This window comes from Phoca vitulina, unplaced genomic scaffold (assembly GCF_004348235.1).
Source record: "Phoca vitulina isolate PV1807 unplaced genomic scaffold, GSC_HSeal_1.0 scaffold6, whole genome shotgun sequence".
Classification (NCBI taxonomy): Eukaryota; Metazoa; Chordata; class Mammalia; order Carnivora; family Phocidae; genus Phoca; species Phoca vitulina.
In genome coordinates, this window is record NW_022589709.1 from 57,896,760 (window position 1) to 57,917,194 (window position 20,435).

A 20,435-nucleotide genomic window follows, 5' to 3' on the forward strand; every position below is an offset into this window, starting at 1 on the left:
AACTGTCAACATTTGTGTCAATTTAGTGGCAGTTAATGACATGTGTAGCAAAGATCTGCTATTCCTTTCACTTACAAGTAAAATAAAATAAACTCTTCCCAAAGAGAAAAGGCAGCCTCACTGAACATTCAAAACATCATTTAATCAATAAAATTCTACAGTAGCAGGTGTAAGAAGGAAGACATTATAGTTTATTCCAAGATTCTACAAAGTGGAATATGGACAGTCCGGGGGTACATATAATCAAATGGAATTTAGGGAAAAACTATTAGAGTATCGGTTGCCATTTTCCGTGTTTCTTCTTTTTTGTTGGCTTTAGCCCATTTCCTAAGTTGATATTCAGGCTGACGCTCAGCCAATACACACCAGTTCTAATGGCTAAAATACTGCCTCAAGCACTCCGTGTACACTCTATCTCACCCATCACCAACCCCGGGACACCTGGGACTTCTCCATGGCATGGCAGCTAAATGGTTAAAGTTGGCAAACGGAGCTGCCTCTAGACCCCTGCTAAAACCCTACAATAAATGTTCTAACAGTTGCCTAGTAAAGATTCACAGGTATGTTAAATTGCTTTTTTAATACGACCTTTAAGTACATGTAAATCATTTTAAAATATATTCACATAGTAGGGATGCACATTCAAAAATGCTTCACTGATGGAGTGAGATGGCAAAAATACCTGAAGCCCAACAGGCATTCTCTTTGTTACATCTGCATAAACGATAGTGAAATTTGGCCATGGCAAAAAGTGATGGCAAAATCAACAGTATCTTAAAATAGATGTCGGTATACCAAAGATCCAGATACAAAGGCACTGTAGTAAGTATACAAAATGTTAACTCAGGGGTGCCTGGGTGGCTCATTTGGTTAAGTGGCTGCCTTTGTCTCAGGTCATGATCCCAGCGTCCTGGGATCAAGCCAAGTCAGGCTCCCTGCTCAACAGGGAGTCTGCTTCTCCCTCTCCTTCTGCCCCTCCCAGCATTGTGCTTGCACGCATGCTCTCTCTCTCAAATAAATGAATAAAATCTTTTTTTAAAAAAGTAAAAAAAAATAAATAAATAAAGTCAACTCAAAAGAAGCAAGTCATGTATTAAAAAAAAAAAAAAAAAAAAAAATATTCAATAAGACCAAAAACCTGGTAAGTCTTTTGTATAATCTAATTAGGGAAATGAAAAAAAAAAAAAAAAGTAGTTGGGGTTTCCTTTTTCTGGTTGCCCTTTACTTTTGTTTATTTGATGGTATCATCCCTAGAAGTTTATTTCATGCTGAAAATGCCAATTGACAGGGGCGTCTGAGTGGCTCAGTCAGTTAAGTGTGTGCCTTCGGCTCAGGTCATGGTCTTGGGGTCCTGGGATCAAGCCCCATATCGGGCTCCCTGCTCAGTGGGGAGTCTGCTTCTCCCTGTCCCTCTGACCCTTCCCCTGCTTGCGTGCATATTCTCTAAATAAATCTAAAAAAAAAATGACAATTTACACTTTCTCTTAACTTTTAATTTCAAACAAACTTCATGTATTACAAATTATCCTAGAGAAAATAAAGTAGACCTGGAGTTACCTGAAAATAATCAGAGACAAACTTATCTTTACCAGGCCAGTTTCATCACTTCTTTAAATCATAAATTTCAGATAAGCATTCAGTAAAACTTATGTTCCCTGGTTTAATAAATATGTGAACTTAGGTACCAGTTAACACTATTGTGCTCTTCCGACGTGCTCCTTGATTCCAGCAACAACCACATAAGATGGACACCGTTAATATTCCCATTTTTCAGAGTCACAAGAAGGTTATGCTCCTTGGTCAAGGGGACACAACTATTAAGTAGTAAACTCTAGATTCCAACCTAGGCAGCCTGGCTCTGGAGCTCATGCTCTTAAACATTCAACTGCCTACAGTAATTAAATTCTAAATCAAGGGCTTATAAAAAACGAACACAATTTAGATAAAGGACACTGTAGTGCACAATCTCTCTAGGCAAGAGGAGAGGGGTGACCCAGGGTCTGTTCCATCCATAAACTTCTCCAATTCCAGAATTCATTTTCAGAAACAAGGCTCAGAGAGGTGCCATGGGCATACCCAACATAAGCTCATATTTCATTTAGTGGAAAGCCCATTCCGTGAAATATTCTAGGCTCACATCTTTATCAGCTACAGATTAGTATCCTGGGCCTTTTAGGTAATCACACCATTTGGGGATGAAAAGGGAAGGAGAGGAAGGCAAGCAAAGAGATCCTTACAGTCCTATGTGACAAACGCTTTGGTGCAGATATGCATAATTGAAAGAAGACTGGGGTGGGGAGAGATGTCAAGGAGGGCTTCCTGGAAGAGAAAGTCCATGTGCTTAAGGACAGACCGGCAGTAGTCAGACAAAAAGAAGAAATATGCATGGAAGCACTTAAAGATGAAAACTCCATGACCTCCCATCACACAAATCTGTCAATGGAATGGATGTTTTCCAGAAAATAGAAGAAACAGAAAAGTTCCTTAAAGTTTAATGAGTTTTTAATCAGAGCTATATACAAACTGGACAAAATGATATCATCGATTCATATTATTTATGAGGCTAAAATCTATCACTACTTGCGTCTAGGAATAAAAAAAACAAAAACAAAAAACCCTGACATAAACTTACACAAACAATTGCGCTGAACAATCAAGTATTTAAGAGATCACAAATAGCCAAGTTAAAATTGCACATGCCCTATTCTTCCCTTAAAAATAAAGTCACAGTATCAGTTCACAAAGAAAAGCTATAACTCAGTAAGGCATTATTACCATCTAGCCATGAATCCAACAAAAATGAAGACTTATTTCCTTTTGGCTAAAATCCCTGCAGATAATAGACTTTGCATCTGGGAGATCTCCTAAGTAAAAAGCACATTCTTCTTACAAACAGATGGTGGTGGTCTTGCAGGGTTCACATTAAACCAGAAATCATTCTGTCACTGATAGTCATGAGCCTCTGGGTTTTCATGTGGTCCTTTGCCCTCCATGACTATTCTAGAAACATTATACTAAGAAAAAACATCGCTATTCACACCACACTGTCCACTTTTATCTACCATCCCCACCCCATTCCACTATGTACGTAATTCCACTACACCTTGAAGTTTGCTTAAAGATACTTGCTAGAGATCTGTAGCCCATCTCATTCTTCTAGATCTATAAATTCTCACAGCTGCACACTATCCAACACATTGTTTCCTTCTATTTTGCTCTCTGATTTTTCACGTCTCATTTCAGCCAGCTTTGAAGCTCCTTTTAAAAAAAGACTATGTGTCACATCTTTTTCATGTAAGGTTTTCTTTTAATATTTTTCTGAGTAGAGTTGACACACAATGTTACATTAGTTTCAGGTACATGAGATAGTGATTTAACTTCTCAGTACATTATACTATGGCTCACCACAAATGTAGTGCCCATCAGTCACCACAAAACACGAATACCCTATTATCAACTATATTCCCTATGCTCTGCCTTTTATTCCCATGACTTACTCATTCCATAACTAGAAGCCTGTATCTGCCACTCCCCTTCACCCATGTTGCCCCTCCCCCCAACTCCCGGAACTCTGGTAACCATCACTTTGTTCTCTGTATTTATAAGTCTGATTCTGTTTTTTGTTTGTTTATTCATTTGTTCTGGTTTTTAGACTCCACAAATGACTACTTCACTTGTATAATACCCTCCAGGTCCATCCACACTGTCAAAAATGGGAAGATCTCACCTTTTTTATGGCTGAGTGTGTGTGTGATGGGGGATGCTTCTGGATCTTGGCTGTTGTCGATAATGCTGCTATAAACATAGGGGTGGCATGGTATCTTTCTGAATTAGTGTTTTCATTTTCTTTGGATAAATACCCAGTAGTGGAATTACTGGATCATATGGTAATTCTATTTTTAATTTTTTGAGGAACTTCCATACTGTTTTCCACAGTGGTTATACCAATTCCCACCAACAGAGCACGAGGGCTCTTTTTTTCTCCACATCATCACCAATACGTTATTACCTTCCTGTGGTTTTGATTTTAGCCATTCTGTCAGGTGTGAGATGATCTCACTATAGTTTTGATTTGCATTTCCCCGATGATGAGTGATGATCTTGAGCATGTTTTCATGTGTCTGTTGGCCATCTGTGCATCTTCTTTGGAAAAATGTCTATTCAGGTCCTCTGCCCATTTCTAATCACAGTATTTGTATTGGTTTTGTTTTGTTGTTGTTGTTTTGTTTGGTGTTAAATTCGTAAGTATTTTGGATATTAACCCTTTAATGGATAATTTGCCAATATCTTTTCCAAGAAAAGAACCAAGAACCAAATTCAAATTTCTTTTGTTGATGGTTTCCTTCACCGTATAAAAGCTTTTTATTTTGATGTAGTCCCAATGGTTTATTTTTGCTTTTGTTTCCCTTGCCTCAGGAAACATATCTAGAAAATTGTTGCTATAGCCGATGTCAAAGACATTACTACCTGTGTTCTCTTCTGGAATTTTTATGGTTTGGGGTCTCACACTTAGGTCTTTAACCCACATTTAGGTCTTTAGCCCATTTTGAGTTTATTTTTGTATATGGTGTAAGAAAGTTTTGATCCAGTTTCACTCTTTGGCACGTAGCTGTCGAGTTTTCCCAGCACCATTTGTTGAAGAGACTGTCTTTTCCCTGTTGTATATTCTTGCCTCTTTTGTCTTACATTAACTGACCAAAGAAGCATGGGTTTACTTCTGGGCTTTCTATTCTGTTCCATTCATCTATGTGTTCCACTTGTGTGCTGGTACCATACTATTTTGATTACTACAGTTTTGTAGTGTATCTTGAAATCTGGAATTGTCACACCTCCAGCTTTGTTCTTCTTTCTCAAGATTGCTTTGGTTATTTGGGGTGTTTTGTGATTCCATACGGATGTTAGTATAATTTGTTCTAGTTCTGTAAAAAAAAAAAAAAAAGCTGTTGGTATTCTGATAGGGATTGCACTATATCTGTAGATTGCTTTGGGGAGTACGAACATTTTAACAATATTAATTCTTACAATCCATTAAATATCTTTCCATTTGTTTATGTTGTCTTCAATTTCTTTCATCAATGTTTTATAGTTTTTACCTCTTTGGTTACGTTTATTCCTAAGTATTTTGTTCTTCTTCGTGCAATTGTGAATGATATTGTTTTCTTAATTCCCCTTTCTGCTTTGTTAATAGGATATAAAAATGCTACCAACATCTGGGTATTAATTTTATATCCTGTAACTTTACTGAATTCATTTATTTCTTCTAACAGTTTCTTGGTGCAGTCTTTAGAGTTTTCTATGCATAATATCATGTCATCTGCAGACAGTGACAGTTTAACTTCTTCCTTAGCAATACGGATGACTTTTTTTTTCCTGTCTGATTGTTGTAGCTAGGACTTCCAGTACCATGTTCAATAAAAGTGGTGAGAGTGGACATCCTTATCTTGTTCTTGCCCTTATAGCAAAAGCTCTCAAGTTTTTCACCATTAAGTATGATGTTGACTGTAGGTTTTCATATATGGCCTTTATTATGTTGAAGTGTGTTCCCTCTAAACCCACTTTGCTGGAAGTTTTTTTTCTATTATCAACACATGCTGAATTGTGTCAAATGCTTTTTCTGCATCTGTTGAGATGATCATATAATTTTTATCCTTTGTTTTGTTGATGTGATGTATCATGGTGATTGGTTTGGGAATATTCAACCACCCTTGCATCCCAGAATTAATCCTTTTAATGTATTGCTGAATGTGGTTCCTTTTTTTTTCTTTTTTAAGATTTATTTATTTATTTGACAGAGAGAGACACAGCGAGAGAGGGAACACAAGCAGGGGGAGCGGGAGAGGGAGAAGCAGGCTTCCCGCGGAGCAGGAAGCCCAATGCAGGGCTCGACTCCAGGACCCTGCGATCACGACCCGAGCCGAAAGCAGACGCCCAACAACTGAGCCACCCAGGTGCCCCTGCTCTTTTTTTTTCAGGGTTTTTAGATCTATGTTCATCAGGGATACTGGCCTATAGTTTTCTTTTTCTGTGGTGTCTTTGCCTGATTCTGGTATCAGGGAAATGTTGGCCTCGTAGGATGTGTTTGGAAGCTTTCCTTCTTCTATTTTTTTTATATAGGTTTTATTACTAATTGTACAATTGGAACTCCATTAATAGTCAATTAACTAATAAATAAATGTAATGAAATATACACAGATTCAGAATCCAATGCTAGATTGATACTTCAGGTGCCAATGAAATAAATGTACTCTCACCAATACTACTCATTCCACTAACCATGAAAGTCTATCTAGAAAAATACAGTAGGAAAAGTATCAAAACATGCAGGCTTTTCCAGAACCACGAAAACCAAAAGTTTCCTAAGAAGCCTATTAAATGATAATTTTTCATTTTTTTCCCAGAAAGGAAATGTTCCATCCTCATACCCTCCCCCTGCCCCAAACCACTGTCTAATTACTATGGGCTCGCTGGCTTTTCCAGGGTGGCAGAATCCTTTTGACGATGAGACAGCAAATAACCAAGTGCTCACGTTTTACCAAGGGAGCAAAAGGACAAGCTGCGTCATACCAGGAGTCCACGACATAATAGGGATTGTGCACCAAGGGACACAGCCATGATGGCAGCTGAAACTGCTTTACCGCCAGTGCACCAAGGGACACAGCCATGATGGCAGCTGAAACTGCTTTACCGCCTTTATGTGGATCACCTCCTCAGACACAGAGGTCAATCAAATCTTTGAGAGCCTAGCAATTCAACTAGTCTGGGCTCCAGGAAGCAGAATGACAGGAGCCTCAGAAAACTCAAGGTTCTTTTAATTAAGACCTCCTAAACATTTATTACTGAACAACCATTATCTAAGTACTAAATACATATCAAGGAGTACCCTTGGTGCTAAAAAATCCAGTGGGGAATCAGACAGCTGAGGTGGCAAGACTTGGCATTCCCTGGATCATCTCATAATGCTTGGTAAACAGGTTGACCAGCTCCTAAACAGCTATCCCAGTTGGGTAAGAGGGTAATAAATGAAACCGAAGTTTTAACATACACATGCACTAATACACACACACACACACGGCATCACTGCTGTAAATTCATTTAAATCCCCTCTATGATGATAACAGGGCATGCATTTCTACTCTTTAAATCCCCCAAGATATTTATGGTCACCATTCATTCCACTTACACTCAAATGCCTTTGATAACAGCCAGTCCATACTTGACCAGTCTGTCTGGGCATCCCCACACAGACAGCCACTTTGGCAGGTACCCCATCCTTCCCAGGAAGGACAACACATAAGTAAGGTAAGGACTATTTTTTCATCTTTGCAAATATCAGGAAGAGAAAGGGGAAGTTTTCAGTGACTACTTCTGGCTGCAATTTCATCTTAGAAAAAAATCCCCCCCTCCACCTGCGAAATACATAGTAGTTTTTCATTCATTAATAGACTGAATCACAATGAACTCCACATATGTTTTTCTGCTAATTATTCTCACAGCATCTAAGCATGTTAGAGTAAGAAGGCACATTTGGAGTATCTCTTCAGAGAGGCAGTAGTTGGGATTATGACAAGGATTTTATAGTTTGATTTTAATCTGATCTTTGATTTACAGACTCATGTTAAACCAGCTACTCTGTGGATGGGCCCAGGTGAGCCTATAATGAGATTTATCTTCATGGATTAGGCCTGACCTATAATAATCTGCTCAGGGCTCCCTATGGCTATTTCAGCACTGAGTTATGAAAATTCATCCCTTCACTATAAATAGAACCTAGCTCAGAGGGTAATAACTAGGAGATATATTACTCCTGGAGTACAAGCACTCTGGAGACTCTGATTATAATGTCCACAGCTGAAGGCACTATTTCACAATTGAGATTACTACTTTCCAGATGAAAAAAAATTCTGAACTACAGAATAATGCCTTCAGCTACATACACTGTAATCACACTCAGGAGTTCTTATACCCCAAGAGCAACACAGGTTACCATCAGTTGGTATGGGAAGCTGATTTAGGGAATGGAAGGAAGAAGTTGCAGGAAGAAGCTTAGATAACCCTAACTTCCTATTTGCTTTATCCAGAGGCTTAGGTGTAATCAACACGTCCAATAACCTTACCAACTTCACTAAAAATCTAACAGATTTAAAGGAGTAAGTAATTATTTCACGTAATAAACTAGCAAAGTTGTTTTTTGTTTGTTTGTTTTTAAGAAGACAATATTGACTGCTGGCCACGGGGTAGTGAGATGCACTTTCTCAATATATGAATGTATAAATCTGAACAGCATCTATAGAAACAGTATTTAGCAGAAGTACAGAGAACTTCCATAGTGCTCATATCTTTTGTCACAGTGATTCCACTCCAAGAAGTTACCCTAAAAACATAATTAGAGGTGAACCAGGAGTTATTAAAAGCCTGCTCATCACCATTATCTGCAATAGGAAAAACTTGGAAATGACCTAAAGGAAGAAATTCTGAGAATCCACACATTGGAATATGCTGCAGTCTTTAAATTGAGTCACAAAGGCTAAGTAGAATGCGAACTCATAGTTGCATTCCACAACTTTTGTTAGGCCATTTATCCAAGGGCATTCAAATTGTTCCTACATCAATATTTAACGGATACTCTCTCAGAGTTAACTAATTGGACTTTGGCTCAGGTTTTTGTTTTGAGCTATAAGGCTAATGAAGTATTGATATAATATTAAATGACTGCAAATAAAGTCTGTACCCTAAATAAATGCTGACATGATGCCAGTGCATTCTGAATGAATTAAAAAGGAAAAATGCACTTTTGCATACATTTGGTGAATTCTCCCTGACTCTTCATAATGCATTTGTGCAAATGGAAAAGATGAATATTCATCAAGGCTCTTTGAATATATTACAGTTTAAATAATTTGGGTCTTAATATTTATAGTACATCATGAAACATAATTTTTTCATTAAAATAAATGGATACTATGTCAAAAGAGGGCGACTGAAGAAACATGAAATTACACCACTGAACCTAATATTTAAAGTTGAAAAACATTATTTGAAAGCACTTCCCCCCCCTTCAAAAATGTTAGCTATTCTAGAAAGTATCTTCCAGTGTGTCAGGTTGGTGAGTACTGAGTCAAAATGAGGAAGCAAGCAATAAGCTGGTTGACCATCACACAGGAAGGACAAAAAAGGTTACACTACTGCTCCTAGCTGGTGATCTGAGAGAAAGGGCTCATTTCCCTCCCTTCTAATAATACCACCTCCACTAAGCCTGACAACCCTGAGGAAACACTATTCTGATAAACACCAGGTACATCAACACCAGCATTTCCTAGGTAACAAGCACGGGGCAAAGGACTGCCCATGAGTTGGTTCATGTGATCCTCACAACAACCTTATGAGGTTACTACAACCATGACCCCTCTTCATAGATGAATAAACCAAGGCTTACACAGCAAGCAAGTGCTACAGAGTGGAGCTCATCTCTTAACCAGTTTGCTCCCTACCCCACAAATCCCTTTTTCCAACTTAACCACTGTAGTTTAACTCTTGAATATAGTTTCCATAGTGAATTGGTCTCTGGCTTGAAGATTAGCTTCTTGATTAGGCTAAACCTAAAACGTTAACCACAGATTAAAAATAAGCAAACAAAAAGAAACAACAGTCCATTCTAGGGCCCTAGAAATGTATAGAAAGGAAATAACATTTGTTTATGCATTCATCAAGTCTTCAATGGGCACCTACTCTGTGTCAGCACTATTCTAGGCCCTGGGAAGACAGCAGGGAAAACAGGAAGAATCTCTCTACTGTCATGAATTTTTCATTAGAGTGATTAAGAGATACGTAATAAAGTAATAAACTAAATTGTGTAGTATACTGAAAGGGGATAAAGCTATAGAGAAAAGCAGGGTGTACGGCCTGCAGTGTGGGGAGCAGTTTCAAACAAATGGTCAAGGAAGACCTCAACAAGAAAAAATGTGGTATGGAGAGGTTCCCACACACCAAGCAGATGAAGCTCACGTTCCTAATCAAAGAGAAAATTGGAGAAAAACACTGTCAACTAGTTTTCACTATGTTTCTGCCATCTTTCCATTCCTCCAAAGTACAAAAGAAGTGAGGATTTCATATGATGGCCACATATACTATTTTTAAACTTTAATCATCAAGGCTTACAACCTTATTTTCCTACAGAAAAATAAGTTACCACGGGTCCTGCTTTTGTCTCTTGAAATTTCCATCTTTCTTGCCAGAAAGCAGCATCTGTATAAATCTCCCTGCTTCTGACAACTCTGACTTCTTTGATAAACTACCCATGTGTGTGGGGAGGACAGAAAGATGGGAGAAGCAAATGGAGAAATGAGTTTTCCCCTCTTCAGATTAATGTATATGAAATATACATCTGACACTTCATCAGCACTCCCGGCTGGTGTCCCAGCAGGCGGATACTGGCTGAGCATGGATTCTGCCAGCTACCAGGCTACTTAGGATGAATTGGCAACATGCCATTTATCTGAAATGCCCAAAGTGTCTGGGAGAGGGAGCACAATGACATTTAGCATTGCCAAGGAAAACTAGATACTTCAGGCTAGGAATTAATCTCCTGCTTGAGAAGGTGGTTAGCATTACCCTCAAGCTTGCCTATGGCAGTTAAATCACTATAGGTCATGCATTTACTAATATTCATACCTACCAAACCACGAGGCCTTCATTTATATCTTACTAACATATGAATACCTCTCAGGTTGAGAGTCTGTACTTTTCTGAAATGTTTGTTGGTGTGTTGAACAGGAAATTCTGTTTTGTCAAGTGTAATGCTGTCATGTGGACATTTTGATTCCTGTTTTTCCAATTTTTCCACACATGAAGACACATATTGCTTCAGATTAGTTCTCCAATGAGCCAACAGAACATTTAAATCAACGTGACCACATCATGACTGCTTACAAGCATATTAATCGAATTTCCTTGAATGTGGACAGTGATCCTCTCTTCACTATTTTGTCACATTTTTTGAGCAGCCAATGTGGAACTACACGAGACTGGTTCATTACATGGACTTCACGGCTAATCACAAATTTAAGATACACACAGAACAAAAACAAAGAGGTTGCAGACGGATAGTCTTATGAGACCACCCATTATAGCACAGAGAATCACATCATCACTCTTGCCTTGCAAGTAGAGTCACCCGTCACTTTGTAGGAATAATTATTCATTCCATCAACAATATTTATTGAATACCTCCTATGTGCAAGGAGTTGTGCCAGGAGCAGTGAGGAGGACAAAGTCAGAGCAGACAGGAATTCTGCCCTCAAGGAGCTTGCAGTCTAGCAGAGGATATAAAGCGCCCACACAAAGAACTACAACAAATGTGCACCAGGATAAACACTGTCAGGAGGAAGGGTGACTTATAGTTCTAAGACAGGGGCAATGGAGTTGAGAATAGTGGCCTGGACAGAGAATCAGAGTGAAGCACTTTCTACAGTTCAGTGCATCACGTGACACATCACTTGTTTAGAAGGAAAAGAAAAAAAAAGGAGTTCTAAGAGGGCATTTCCATCTCTCAACCATCATTCTCTATCACTATAGAGATAGTTAACTGTAATCAGTAAGATAATTTAGATGTAATCCAATCCAAGAAACATGAAACAGATTAATGGTCTGCAAAGGGTACCAAAAGCAGAAAAAATCATTAGCCTGCACTGGGAGACATATTGAAATAAGCGATATGGCCCAGAAAGCTGGGCAGATAGCAGAACCACGAGGAAATCAAGATGGTGCTCTGCCTGGCAACTCTCCTCCAGCGGCTACGGCTCTTACTAGGAGAGAAGGGTGGGGGGGCGGGCAGGGGGAGAAGACTTGGTCAAACAGTCTGCAAATAGTTCTCCTTTGACTACCATCAGGAAGTAATGAAGTCTCTGAAGGAAAGACATGATGAGTCTTTCTGAAGTCTTTCTCTGAAGGAAAGACATGATGAGCCTTCACTGTCGAGTGAATGGTTAACTGCAGTCTGGCTTCCGTACTCAAGCTTACCCATAATATGTTACTAACAGAAGTAGTAATACTGCTAACATTTGAGACTTGTTATGTGCCAGGTGCTATTTTAAGTTGCCGCCTATGGGATTTCAGCACTTTCTCTAGTTTTGCTGTCAAGCAAATAGTATAAAAACTCACAGAACTGATAAGCTAATAATTAAACGACTCTTCGGTAAGAATTTCATCAGACGTATTTTGAGGAGTACTCTTTCGTGTTTTCTATTAATAGTTCTCTTTACCTTTTTATCTCATTCTCAAGTATCTTAGGTCACCTGACATGTGTTTTACCAATGAATGAATCCATTTCTGAGTATGGGATGACCAGTATTAGATGAGATATATTCCTTTTAACAGCATTGTTTTAATCAGAATCATTTACTTGGCAATCAACATACAGGATTACTATCTGAGTGTTAAGAGTAATTTTGCAGTGACCCAAAAAGCACTTGTTTAAAAAAAAAATCACTAATTGTGAGGCATTTCCCTCTTTCCTTAAAAAGTAAATGCTTTCAGTAAGACAAGCTCTTGATAAAATTCCTCAAGAAGGAAAAGTAACACTGAACTTGGGGATGGGATGATGGCAAATGGTTTTCAATTAATTCTTTTTCTGGTAGTTTCTAGTTTTAGTTGGGTAGACTTTCTAAACTGACCCCTTAAGCTTCTTTCCTACTTTTGTTCTCTTTCACTTTTGATTTAACTTTCTAGTTGGTAGGTTTCCCTGATTTCAGTTTCCTAACTTTTTTTTTTTTAAGATTTTATTTATTTATTTGACACAGAGAGAGAGAGTACAAGCAGGGGGAGCAGCAGGCAGAAGCAGAGGGAGAAGCAAGCTCCCCGCAGAGCAGGGAGACCAACTCAGGCCCGATCCCAGGACCCTGGGGTCATGACCTGAGCCGAAGGGAGACACTCAACCTACTGAGCCACCCAGGCACCCCAAGTTTCCTAATTTTTTATGATTTTTTCATTTTGACTGTAACTATCATCATTTTAACTGTACCTTTAAATATAAGTCCTAAAATTTTCATGAGAGGAAAAAGATGAACTTTGGTTCAGAGACCATAGTCAATTTTGAAGTCATAAAATATTCTGAAACTTTTTTAGGGATAATTATTCACTGTTTTCACAATCTTTATTATCCTAGAAGTAGAATCAGGGGATTCCAAAGTTGATTTCCAGAGACTGCTTAAATACCTTTTTTCATCTTGCAGGTGCAGCTGAGTTGATAAAATAGGAGAAACTAAGTGATTTGCCCAAGTTTATACAGCTATCGAGTGGCAAAAGTAAGATTAGAGTCCTGACCTAAATCAAATCTCTCTGCATTATTGAATGATTCTCAAATATCCAACTTAATTTATTACTAATGCATAAAATTATAAGGCACCATAATATATTATTTGCATCTCCACCAGTAAAAGATATTTAAAATCTACTCCCAAAACATACAACCCTACCACCAAAAATAACTTAAATAGAGACTTCTAGGCTGTGCCAAAGGATGAAGGAGAGAAGGAACAGGCCCAGGAGAAAACAAAATTCTAGGAAGCATCGGGGTTGAAAATCAAGATCAACACTGGAAGAAGTGAACAAGTAATGCAGGAGGCCAAGCTGCAAACAAATACATAAACACAGATGCCATGGGTCAACCAGTAAATGTGGAGAGAGTCCTGAGGTGGGGATAACGCAACCAGTTTCAATTACCACAAAAAAGAAGGGTCCAGGCCAGAATCATCAATGGAAAGGCAATCTAGGGGAAATTTCTGATGGGAAGAAATATGTTCGCATGGCCCAAAATTTATCTTCCCACAGAATGTTTACTGATGGTGAGATTAAAAGTCTAACTCCAGTGGAGACATCAACACCATGACTGTGTGTGCGTGTGTGTGTGGGGCGGCGGGGGGGGGGGGTGGAATTAACATCACAATGAGGGGCAGATGGACATAATGGGCCTGCAGAAGGCAAGCCCTGAAAGGACACGTCACCACCCATGTCCTATTCTGGTCTGGAATGCAAAATGTGAACCTCACAAAGAGGAAACATCAGACACATCAGGCACGTGTAATAGGAGAAACATTCCATTCTTTAAAAATGGGAAGGGGAGGATAGTCTTCAAAAATGTCTATGCCATAAAAGACAAAGGAAGGCTGTGGAAAAACTCCAGATTAATAAAGACAAAATAGACAGGACAATTAAATGCAATATATGACCCTAGATTGAATCCTACACTGGAGGAGAAATGCCACACAGGACACGATTGAGCCAATTGATAAAAATGAAATACAGAATGGAGAGTAGATAAAAGGCTTGTAGTCAATATAAATTTACCAACATTTCTGACTGTGATAACAAAAGGTCATGAGACACACCTTACTCTCAAATAGTTCAAGCAGTTATCGGAGTGTGTGTACATAGATACGTATATACACACATATGTATATATCTACCTCAGCCTATATCCAAGGAGAGAGAAAAAGCAAATTTGGCAGGAAATTAATAGCTGGATCAATATGTTCTACATATTTTTCATATTCTTCCAACTTTTTGGTAGTCTGAAATTATTTTCAAATAAAGAAAATATTTAAGAAAAACTCAGATATTTTCATTTCTTTGGAGGGAAGAGAGGAGACAGCCAAGGTAACAGAAACACTACAGAATAGGGTGGGGGCGTGGAGAGGAGACTTGGAAAAAATTAGCACACTCAGTGCAAAAAATTTCACAGTGCTTCACGTTAAATGTGGATAAGTTCAAACCTAGTTAAACTCAATACACTTAAAATAGTGCCTAGGGTGGTGGGGAGATGAAACCACATCGAGGCACCGTGGACACCGGCAGAGGACACTCACCAGGCTGGCGGTGAGCGAGGGTGCCGACTGGCCCAGGGCCTGGCTGCGCATGCGCACGAGGTTGGATGTCTCCGTGGAGGCTGGCCAGGCCTGCCCTGCCACAGGGTTTGGAAGGAGGTACCTCCCTGTTGGGGTGAAAGAGAAGACAGTGTAAGTGGCAGGCAGAACATCAGCACTTCTGTGAGAATGGCAAATCCCTTCTTGGCCATTCCTTCTCTACTGCTTCTATCATACTCCTTACATTTATTCATCGCAACCAGAGGAATATTGTTTTAATTAAGTCAGGGGACCCAGTCCCTAGTTCTGACCCTGATTTCCCACATACACCCAAGGAAACCTCTTCAGCTCTGGCATCGGCAGCTTTCAGCAAGGGCAGGATCAAGTATCTTGTTACTTCTGCCTATTCCACAGGAACTTCTTGAGGATACATATAAATACACAAAGCATCCTCAGCATCATTGAAGTAAACCTGCACTTACAAATGGACTTTTTAAATATCTAATACGAAAAATGATCTCAAGATCAACTAGAAAAGAGTTGACAAAGTAGAGATCATGACCAACAAAAGGAAGAACTAGAATTCTGTCATGGTGAAATGGGGCTGCTGCCTCATTCTCAAAGCTTCGCTCTCTGAAGAACTGGTGGTCACCCAACCATGTCCACAGGACACACGTGGTATCCATTTGCATACATCAGGACATCAATGTCAGACTAGGTTCACGGAGCTATTTACATCAACCTTGAACTCTAATGTATGTGTATATGCCTCCAACAGTCAAACAGGCGAACCAACTTGCATTACATTACTTCCTCACCACAAGGACTAAACTAGTTACCAACGCACAGGAAGTAAGGTTCCTTGACTTCAGGGAGTTAGGATGGACATGAATATTCATGCAGCAATGGAGCTCAGCGAAAATAGAAAACATGTTTGATTTTCATGTGTTTCACACTAATACTAGCATAATGACTGGCCATGGCAGGTGCTCGGTAAGTATCCCATGAATGATTAAAGAACAAGTGGGCGCTTCTTTCCCCCCCAAAAAAAAACACATTGGCAAAGAGAAAAGATGGCAGGCAACCCACAGAACCTCATTCAAGGTTGAGGGGGCGGGCGGCATCCAGCCACATTCCTCTCAGAAACATGAGGGATTGCAGCACATGTGGCTGGGTGCCCTGTAGCAGAAGCAACATCTGGATTTTCCCTAGCAGGTCTGGTCCTTGTAAAAGAGCCTCACGCTCTTACTTCAGTCAACAAGCATATCCCATGGTTAATAACTGTTGCCATATACTAACTGATTTACTAGCAGTGTGCATGGTGACCACTGGTACTATCAAAGTATAGGAGCGAGCTACAGCTCCCATCACTGTCCATGTGAAGAGGTCTAATGCTTTCATCCCAGTGCTTTCAGAAATTTGTATTTTAATTGCAAAGCAAACAATTACTTATTTTGCCAAAACTGCTCTTTCGTTATATTATATAGTGAAAGCACAGACTCCAGAGAAAACGAGATTTGCTTTTGAGATCTTCATCTTGCCTTGGTGACAAATGGGGAAGGAAGTTAGCCAACCTTTCCTGGGCTTGGTTTTTCCATCTCTAAAATGGGGAGAATGGGACTGTGTAAATTGCTGAGGGGATTAAAAGAATTTTCTAAGTAAAGCGCTGAGTAAATGTTAGCTACTTAGCCATAACAGTAGTAAAAATGGTAAGTATCTTTTTTCACTTAGGTTTGGTTACTTTTCACTCACAAGCAGGAAGTGTAAACATATATATAAAGGAAAAAAGTCACCTACAATCACACCAAGGAAAACCACTATCAACATTTCAGTGATTTTCTACCAGGCTTTCTTCCTGTAACCTCTATTTTCTTGCAAAAATGGAATCATACTGATTTTTGTTACCTGCTCCCTCCAACCCCACAGAATAGATTATGACCTTTTCAAACAAATACATATAGCAAATGCCAATTAATTGAAGCATAAACTCTATTACTGAAAATTCAAATGTAATTACTCTCTGTGATTCTGGTCACCACCTCAAAAACATTCAGCCCTATTTTTATGCAGGAAAGGTCATAGAATTGGAAGTCCAGAACTTTTTTTTTTTCCTTGCCTTATTTTAAAACATCAACTAAAAGCTGGACTAAGAGGGGCTTTGGGCAATCTGCCCCCTTTAGATCCAAAAGCAGGACATTAATAAAGAAGGACAGGAAAACTATAGACTGCATTTAAGAAAACTAAAATCAGTATTACACGAATAAATGATTTAACATAGAAATAACGGTCTTTGACGGACATCTGTTAAAAATATACCAACCTCCAGTGATCAGAATCCATAGATTTTTTTTCTTCTGATCCCTTCTATTTCCTATATTTTGTGTTTTATATTTTCTTTGTTCATATTTCAGAAGGAAGCCTGACAGAAGGCACAGAGGCTGTGTGATGTCAAGGTTTACATCATGGAGAAAATCTACTTTGGCCTCACCACTATTCTGCCCCAGATGCTTCATTTTAAAGAAAACCAAGGGTAGATACAAAAACAGTTGAAGAATTTAATGTAGCAATGGAAAAATTTAGAGGGCAAACATTTCAGTTAACTGAATAATTTTATATATCAGTCCTTGTTTTTTCTTTTAGTAGAAAATAATTGTTAGACTATCTCCCTATAACCCCTCCTGAGGTGAATAAATAGGTATTTATTTCTTTATCCCTAGTACCAGGTACAGTACTTGGCCCTTAGTAAGTGCTCAATAAATGTTTGTTGCCTGAAATGCAGTTAAACTACACTATTTGATCAATACTTGATCAAATATAAACAGAAAGAATAAAACTAAACAGATGATTTTCTTAAATTTCATTTGTAGCATAGCATAATAGCTAAAAATCTGTTGAGGTCTTACTATATGCCAGGCACTTCCAATATCTTAACGACCCTATGGTGTACTAGGTAATATTATCTCCATTAGAGGGCATACAGCTATTAAGTCGTTAAGTTATTAAGTGGAAATAGATTATATATATATATATATATATATATATATATATATATACAGAGAGAGAGAGAGAGAGAGAATCGCTGAGAAGATGGGAAATGGTAGCAGAATGGATTAAATGAGATAATGCACTTAACACACTCAACCTGGGACATGGGAAACAGTCAATACACTATCGCCACTCACATTATCATGATAACTTTTTAATTCTGTCAACATCATCCCCATGTCCACCCTAGGAACAAAACAGGGCAATGTGTTCTTAGAACACAAAGGAAATAAAGAAAAATATTTAATAATATTAAAATAAAGGCTAATATTTCTTTGTGGAAAGGATAAACAACAAATTCAGAATTATCGTTATCTCTGGCAGAGAAAATGGGGAATGGGCCTAGGGAAGAAAATGCTGTAATATTTTATTGTTTTAAAATCGTATGCAGGCAATAATGGGGTCTATGAGTCGAACTTAAAAGTTTAAAGAATTTAAGTTTTCACCTGTGGCTTTAATAAATTTAATATTAATACATCTGAAGAATGTGGCAAATATTAAGCTTAGCTAAAGCTGGCTGGTGGATATATGGGTTGTAGTGAATTATTCTCTATTAATTTCTGTATATGCTATTATATAATGTTGCTTTTAACAATTCCTATCAAAACATGTGCTCCATAATCTAATAATCTCCATAATCTAACCTGCTCCACCCAGCCAGGAGTACATTCCTTCCACCCTAAGGCCACATCAGGGAGGGATCTGCTGATGGTGGGAACTTTCCAGTGGGTCTGGGTAGGGAAGCAAGGAGCGGGAGGAGAGGTCCCATGAAGCACTGGAGCCAAAAGGAACCATGAAGACACTTACCACGGTCCTGGAATGAAATTCATGGCAGGGGACACTGGGAAAGACTCCCTCTGTGCCAGTGGGAGAGCAGAATGGAAACAGGGGCAGTTCTCGAATAAATCCTCGGTGTAGGAAATTCATATGCTAGGATCCTAGCTCAGGGAATCCAGCCCCGCCTCACAAGGGAGGTCAGACTCAGAACAAGCACTGGGGGAGGGGCACAAGCAACAGAACCACCTCCCTTCCCTCCATTCACTCCAAAGCACTTTGAACACTTCAGTTTCATTAGCTCTCACAGGGCACTCGAAAGCAAGCAGAGACCACTACTAACAGGACCCCCATGCGTCCTCTCCTCCAAAGTCCCTCTGTCTACCACCACCCCATACATTTTATGTACTACTGTACCATGTGTAAGGCTCATCTTGGCAGCAAGGCCAGACGTGTGCCTTATCAAAGGAAAACCAAGTGCAACACTAAAGTGGTAAGGACAGATTTTAATCAGTAGTAACTACTGCATCAGGAAAAGAGAGTCCAGTGTGAACTGAACTCCCCTTCAATTTGTACACAATCACTGAGTGTTTTAGTAAGAGAATGAGGCAGTAGGGCAGGGAGCCAGTGGGGGTTCAGTCGAGAGTGAGGGAAGTGAAAAATGACACAGGGTCCTTCCACGTAACTGTGACCAGGCCAGCTCTGACTGCCGGCTGGCATTTACCAAATTCAGATTCTACCCTCCCACAGAGCCTAGGAGAAAAAGACCTATCTGTTGGCCAAACAAAAAATTTTGACAGCCTTGAGTTTTTTCAGGCAGGCGCTTTAGGAGGACTAGGGTCATGCTAAGAAGGTTGCCTTGAGCTGTGAGAACCTATGTTGGTGTTTGTTCGTGTCTTTATTGACTAAGTCTGAGGCCTGGTTGAGAAGGAGGGCTCAGAGGAACCTGGCTAGAGTTTGGTCAAGGAGAGACGCTCCGTCAGGCTTCCATTCTTTTATTATGTCACCAGACCCTAACCCAAAGGAGACGTTTTGATGTTCAATAATTGATCAGTTCTGGAATTCAGTTTGAACTAAGTTTTTCAACTTAGTCCATACATTTACCTCATCCAGTCTTCAAACCCAACAGGACATAAAACAATAAAAGTTGCCAGTTATGTTATGGTTGACTCTACAGCCTAATTGCTGAGTATGAACTCTGACCCCCAAAAACGATTCCATCGCTTATTCATGAACTCCCCCAAGTCTCAGTTTCCTCAGCTGTGAAATAGGGGTAAACTTACAGGGTGTTCCTAAAATCCAAAAAGAAAAAAAACCTCATACAGTGGACATTCAATAACATCAACTTACAAAAGTAAGAAACACAAAAAGCTGTATCCATAAAAATAAATGATAAGGGGAGCAAGAAATAAACTTCTGTTAAGCCACTGGAAAAATAATTAAATTAGGGAACACACACAAATACAATGAAATATTTGTAATCCTGTCACTGGTTAGATTTTGGATGTCATTATTCTTCCGTGAGTTTTATCCTTAGGAATCACATGAATGTTATAAATTGAATGGTCTGTGAGCACAACACATGGGAGGTTTTTATTCCTGCCTAGACCCCCATTAGTGTTAATAGGGAAAGAGGACAACAGATGGATTTAAGGCAGTCATTAGAAGGCACTAACATCGCACCATACTTGGTAGTGACTACATCGAACTTTATATAAATTCGCTTTCTGATGACTACCAAGAGCCTCTAAAAAGTGTGTT

The 20,435-nt window shown here is 39.1% G+C and overlaps 1 protein-coding gene across 5 annotated transcripts in view; it reads right to left on the reverse strand.

Moving 5' to 3' along the window:
• The window catches only part of MAST4 (microtubule associated serine/threonine kinase family member 4), a 543,729-nt gene that overhangs the window by 344,433 nt on the left and 178,861 nt on the right, over positions 1-20,435 (reverse strand). For all 5 annotated transcript variants that reach the window (XM_032404301.1, XM_032404300.1, XM_032404298.1 and 2 more), the window contains exon 3: positions 14,859-14,983. In XM_032404301.1, coding sequence (XP_032260192.1) covers positions 14,859-14,983 — 125 coding nt within the window. The remainder of the gene's footprint in view (positions 1-14,858; positions 14,984-20,435) is intronic.